The sequence below is a fragment of the Chenopodium quinoa genome, unplaced genomic scaffold (genome assembly GCF_001683475.1).
Source record: "Chenopodium quinoa cultivar QQ74 unplaced genomic scaffold, ASM168347v1, whole genome shotgun sequence".
NCBI classification, from domain to species: Eukaryota; Viridiplantae; Streptophyta; class Magnoliopsida; order Caryophyllales; family Amaranthaceae; genus Chenopodium; species Chenopodium quinoa.
In genome coordinates, this window is record NW_018743955.1 from 3,501,116 (window position 1) to 3,505,609 (window position 4,494).

At 42.3% G+C, this 4,494-nt stretch overlaps 1 protein-coding gene across 1 annotated transcript; it reads left to right on the forward strand.

Moving 5' to 3' along the window:
* The first annotated feature begins 1,181 nt into the window (after window positions 1–1,181).
* Window positions 1,182–2,948, forward strand: LOC110689455. Its single transcript, XM_021866244.1, has 2 exons — window positions 1,182–1,983; window positions 2,137–2,948. The coding sequence occupies exons 1-2, from the start codon at window positions 1,182–1,184 to the stop codon at window positions 2,946–2,948; spliced, it is 1,614 nt and encodes a 537-aa protein (XP_021721936.1).
* The last annotated feature ends 1,546 nt before the right edge of the window (window positions 2,949–4,494 follow it).

Sequence of the window (4,494 nt, forward strand, 5' to 3'; positions counted from 1 at the left end):
ATCCCTTCATTATGTACCTTTTATTAAATTTCTTGTAAAAAAAACTTAGTCCCTTCATTTAATACATGGCAATTCCAAAAACATAGGTTCTTATAATTTTTTCTCAGTGCTCGGATTTTATTTTTTCACCATAAGATTTCGTTTCAAGGTTTAAAGTGATTTATGTTCTTGGTAACTTCATTATTTTTTTCTTTTGATTTGATTGGTTTTATTTTCTGTATGTGTTGATTATATATGCAAAATTTTTTGTATGTTTTTATGCTCTTCAATTTATTATATGATACAAAGATTTGATTTGTATGTGTTCAACTTATAAAATTGATTTTTTTTTTTTTTTTTACGTATTGTTGTACCTAAAATTTCACCCTAAGTTCTTATGTTCTACAGGAAGCTAGGTTACAGGCTACATGTTGGCATAAGACAGGTCGATGATAGCTGCATAGCTAACATTCAGGTACCAAGCAGGCTAAAGATATTATCAGGGAATATTCCTAAGAATCTTCGAATAGAAAAGGGTCCAAGATTCCTTCCAAGGAAATAGGAATCACTTCAAGCAGTCTTGCCGTCAAAGAAGACCAATTCAAACGTGGAGGAAGAAGACATGGAGACGTGAAGAGAAAATAGGAACAACTTTGGCCCTCAATTCCGAATTCCACGGGATTGACAGAGAGAGCAGTTGAGGGCTTATGGGATATTCTATAGGCTATAAATAGGAGCATATCCATGGTAAAAGGGCATCACAAAATTATTGAAGTCTCATTACTAAATACAATCATAATATCATAGTCGCAATATTATCATTCCATTATCAATCTGTAACCTACATTGTAACCTCTTCAACTGAATTACTTAGTAGATTGGTGGACTCATAGCCACCCGCAGTTTTTACCCTTATTCCTAGGGTTTTCTGCGTCATCATCTTGTGTGTCTTCTTCCCTTCCCCTTTTGCTCCCTCTGTGATTTCCTCTTGTTCGTTTCTAGAAACCTATTTCAGTAGTTTCTGTAAAGTTAATATAGTTATAGCTATTGCGAACCAGGTCGAACCTGTTACTCAGTTTTTTTTTTACCAAAACAGTTTGGCGCCGTCTGTGGGGACACAGTTAGGTCAATTTGTCCGTCCCTCATCATGGCTTAAAGCCCCGATCCTAATCTGGATGCAAATGCATTAATCGAGAGCCTCCATGGAAAAGATCCAGAAGCTCGAGGTCGAGTCCAAAGCAACATTGGAAATGCTTCAGGCCGAATCCCAAGCATCCTTGGAGAAGCTATCTAAGGAACTTGAATCTGTCAAGAGCAGCAAAAAGAAAAGGGTAAGGATCAGTGACATACCCCAGTTCACCTTGGTCTCCTCTGACGAATCAGAAGGAGAAGACGAAAGAGAAGAGCCTCGAGATAAAAAGGATCAATCTGGTGAAAATCTTACCCCCATGGCCAAGGAAGTCGTCGTTTTTAAGGCCCAGAACTGGAAAATGATGAAGCTCTTGACCCGGCTACCAGGTGCTCCTAGACCTGTAGCATATGAATCTCACGATGGATTTGCTGAATCCCCTTTTGTGGAGGAAATTGCTAGAGTGCGTATTCCCACAAAGTTGAGTATCCCCTCTTTCCCAAAGCTGTACGATGGAACCACCGACCCTCAAGATCACGGGGCCCAGTACAAGCAGAAAATGTGGCAATTATCGATCCCGTGGGAACTTATTGAGCCCACTATGTGCAAGTCCTTTGGCGCTACTCTCTCAGGACCTGCACTCCAGTGGCTTATCAAACTGAAGCCGGGAACCATCGCCAGCTTCTCAAGTTTGGTGAATAAATTTTACCAGCAGTTTGCTACCAGCAGAGAGTTGGAAAAGCAAAGCAGTGACCTGCACCGGATAGCCCAAAAGCAGAACGAAATAACTCGGCAATATATGGACAGGTTTAATCGGGAAATGGTCAGCATTAAGAATTGTGATCATTCAACTGCTATTGTAGCCTTCCGCAAGGGTCCTAATTATAGGTCCAGATGATATTATGAGCTGACCAGATATCCTTGCGCCTCATTTGAAGAAGTTGGAACCAGGGAAATGGCTGAAGTCCGCATCAAAGAAGATGAGCATGTTGGAAGCTAGGTCAAGAGAAGACCAACTGGGTATTCAGGAAATCAATCCTTCGGAAATCAAACCTTCGGACCCTGGCAAAATAGCTGGCAGCCAAGGCGCAGCAATGTGCACAGCATATTTGATCCGGCAGCAGGTGAAGGCTCCAGCAGCCCAGCAATAGAGTACCACCCAGATATCAGCTCATATGGTTTTGATACAGACATAGTGGGAGTTGTGAACGCTCTAAAGGATATTGGGCAGCCCGTAAGTTGGCCTAGGAAGAGCGATAAACTTGAGCACCAGAAAGACAAGTCCAGGTGGTGCGAGTATCATGGAGATCATGGGCATAGGACTGACGAGTGCAACAATCTTAAGAGAGAGGTGGCTTGGTTACTAAAGAGGGGTTACCTGAAAGATTTCCTGGGAAAAAAGGGAAAAGGACCTGAGGTCAAGCGGGAAGCCCTGCCAGGTCCACCAGCTTCACCTACTCCAGGTGTCGTGATTAGTGCAATATCAGGAGGATCTAGCATCAGCGGTCTGACGTATTCCAATGCAAAAAGGATAGCAAGAGTCGGCACCTCAACCTCCAGCATCTCCCAAACCTATCCTACCAGAGAAGAAAAAATGCTAGATGAAATGAAGGTCATATTTGATGAAAGCAGGTTCAATGAACCCGAGCACCATAATTGCTTGGTTATTTCCCTCCATGTTGGTCACTGCAAAATGAAGAGTGTACTGGTGGATAACGGAAGCTCAACTAACATAATTTTCAAAGACGCGTTAGATCAAGTCGGCTTCAAAGAGTCGGATATCATCAAGAGGTCCACATTTCTTGTCGGGTTCAATGGTGAACCTATGAATTCTCTATGAGAGATCCAGCTGCCAACATTACTCAAAGGTGTTAATATGATGCATAAGTTCTACGTGATTGATTGCAAAACTTCCTATAATGTAATAGTGAGAACCCCTTGGATCCATATAATGAAAACCGTCTCATCTACCTATCACCAACTGCTCAAGTTTCCGAGCCCATGGGGAGTAGCAGTGGTTGAAGGAGACAGAAAGCAATTAAGCGCGAGAATGCTACCAGCTCTCCCTAAAACCTCATCGCCCTGCCATCTAGTAATTACTGCAAAATCCAGCACCCAAGCACCCAGATGAGTTACAGTTAGATGAAGTAGTGCTGGATGAGTCAAAGCCAGAGTAAAAGGTCAAAATCGGAGCTGCACTATCGTTGGAGCAGAAAGAATTTATCATTAAGTGCCTCAGAGATAATTCAGATTGCTTCGCATGGTCACATCAAGACATTAAGGGTATCCGTTTGGAAGTTATCACACATAAGCTAAATGTGGATCCCAACATAAAGCTGGTGAAGCAGAAAAGGAGGAAATTCGCACCAGAGCGTAACCAGATCATCAACGAAGAAGTTTAGAAACTGCTAGATACCGGGAAGATAAGGGAGGCCAAATACCCAGATTGGCTAGCTAACGTGGTTGTCGTCAGCAAAAAGAATGGAACCTGGAGAGTCTGCATCGACTTCACATATCTAAACACAGCGTGCCTTAAAGACCCATTTCCTCTCCCTCATATAGACTCAATGGTGGATGCAACAACTGGCCATGAGCTCCTAACCTTCATGGATTCATACTCCGGTTACAACCAGATTCTGATGCACCCGGATGATCAAGAAAAGACAGCTTTCATGACAGATAAGGGAATCTACTGCTACAAAGTGATGCCGTTTGGATTGAAGAATGCAGGTTCAACCTATCAGAGGCTAGTTAACAAAATGTTCAAGGACCAACTAGGGGACACCATGGAGGTTTACATCGATGATATGTTGGTAAAATCAAAGAAAGCAGTTGATCACGTAAGCCACCTAGAAGAAGCTCTCAATGTCCTCCGGAAGTATGAAATGAAGTTGAACCCATCCAAATGTTCATTCAGAGTATCTGCAGGTAACTTTCTGGGCTACATAGTCGCTCAACGGGGAATCGAAGCTAGCCAATATCAAGTACGCGCTAAAATTGATATTCAATCACCTAGAAACCTAAAAGAGGTACAGAAATTGACTGGAAGAGTAGCTGCATTAAATAGGTTTATTTCGAGGTCATCAGACAAATGTCATTTGTTTTATAACGTCTTGAAGAAAAACAAGGGTTTTAATTGGTCTGATGATCAAGAAAAGGCCCTACAGGACCTCAAACACTATTTAATGATGCCTCCTCTGCTATCTAAACCTGCTGATGGAGAGTCTTTGCAGCTTTACCTCGCATTCAGCACCCAAGCTGTTAGTGCCATCTTGGCAAGGGAAGCTGAAAGTCAGCAGTTACCTGTTTATTATGTTAGTAAAACTTTCCTCGGTGCCGAAACCAGGTACTCATCTCTCGAAAAACTGGTATTAGCACTAATTATA

What these genes read in the sequence shown, in the direction of transcription:
- LOC110689455 (XM_021866244.1), top strand. Translation starts at nt 1,182, where the DNA reads ATGGAAAAGATCCAGAAGCTCGAGGTCGAGTCCAAAGCAACATTGGAA. An exon ending in TATTGTAGCCTTCCGCAAGG is followed by an intron (nt 1,984 to 2,136) that starts GTCCTAATTATA and finishes CTGGGTATTCAG; the next exon opens with GAAATCAATCCTTCGGAAAT.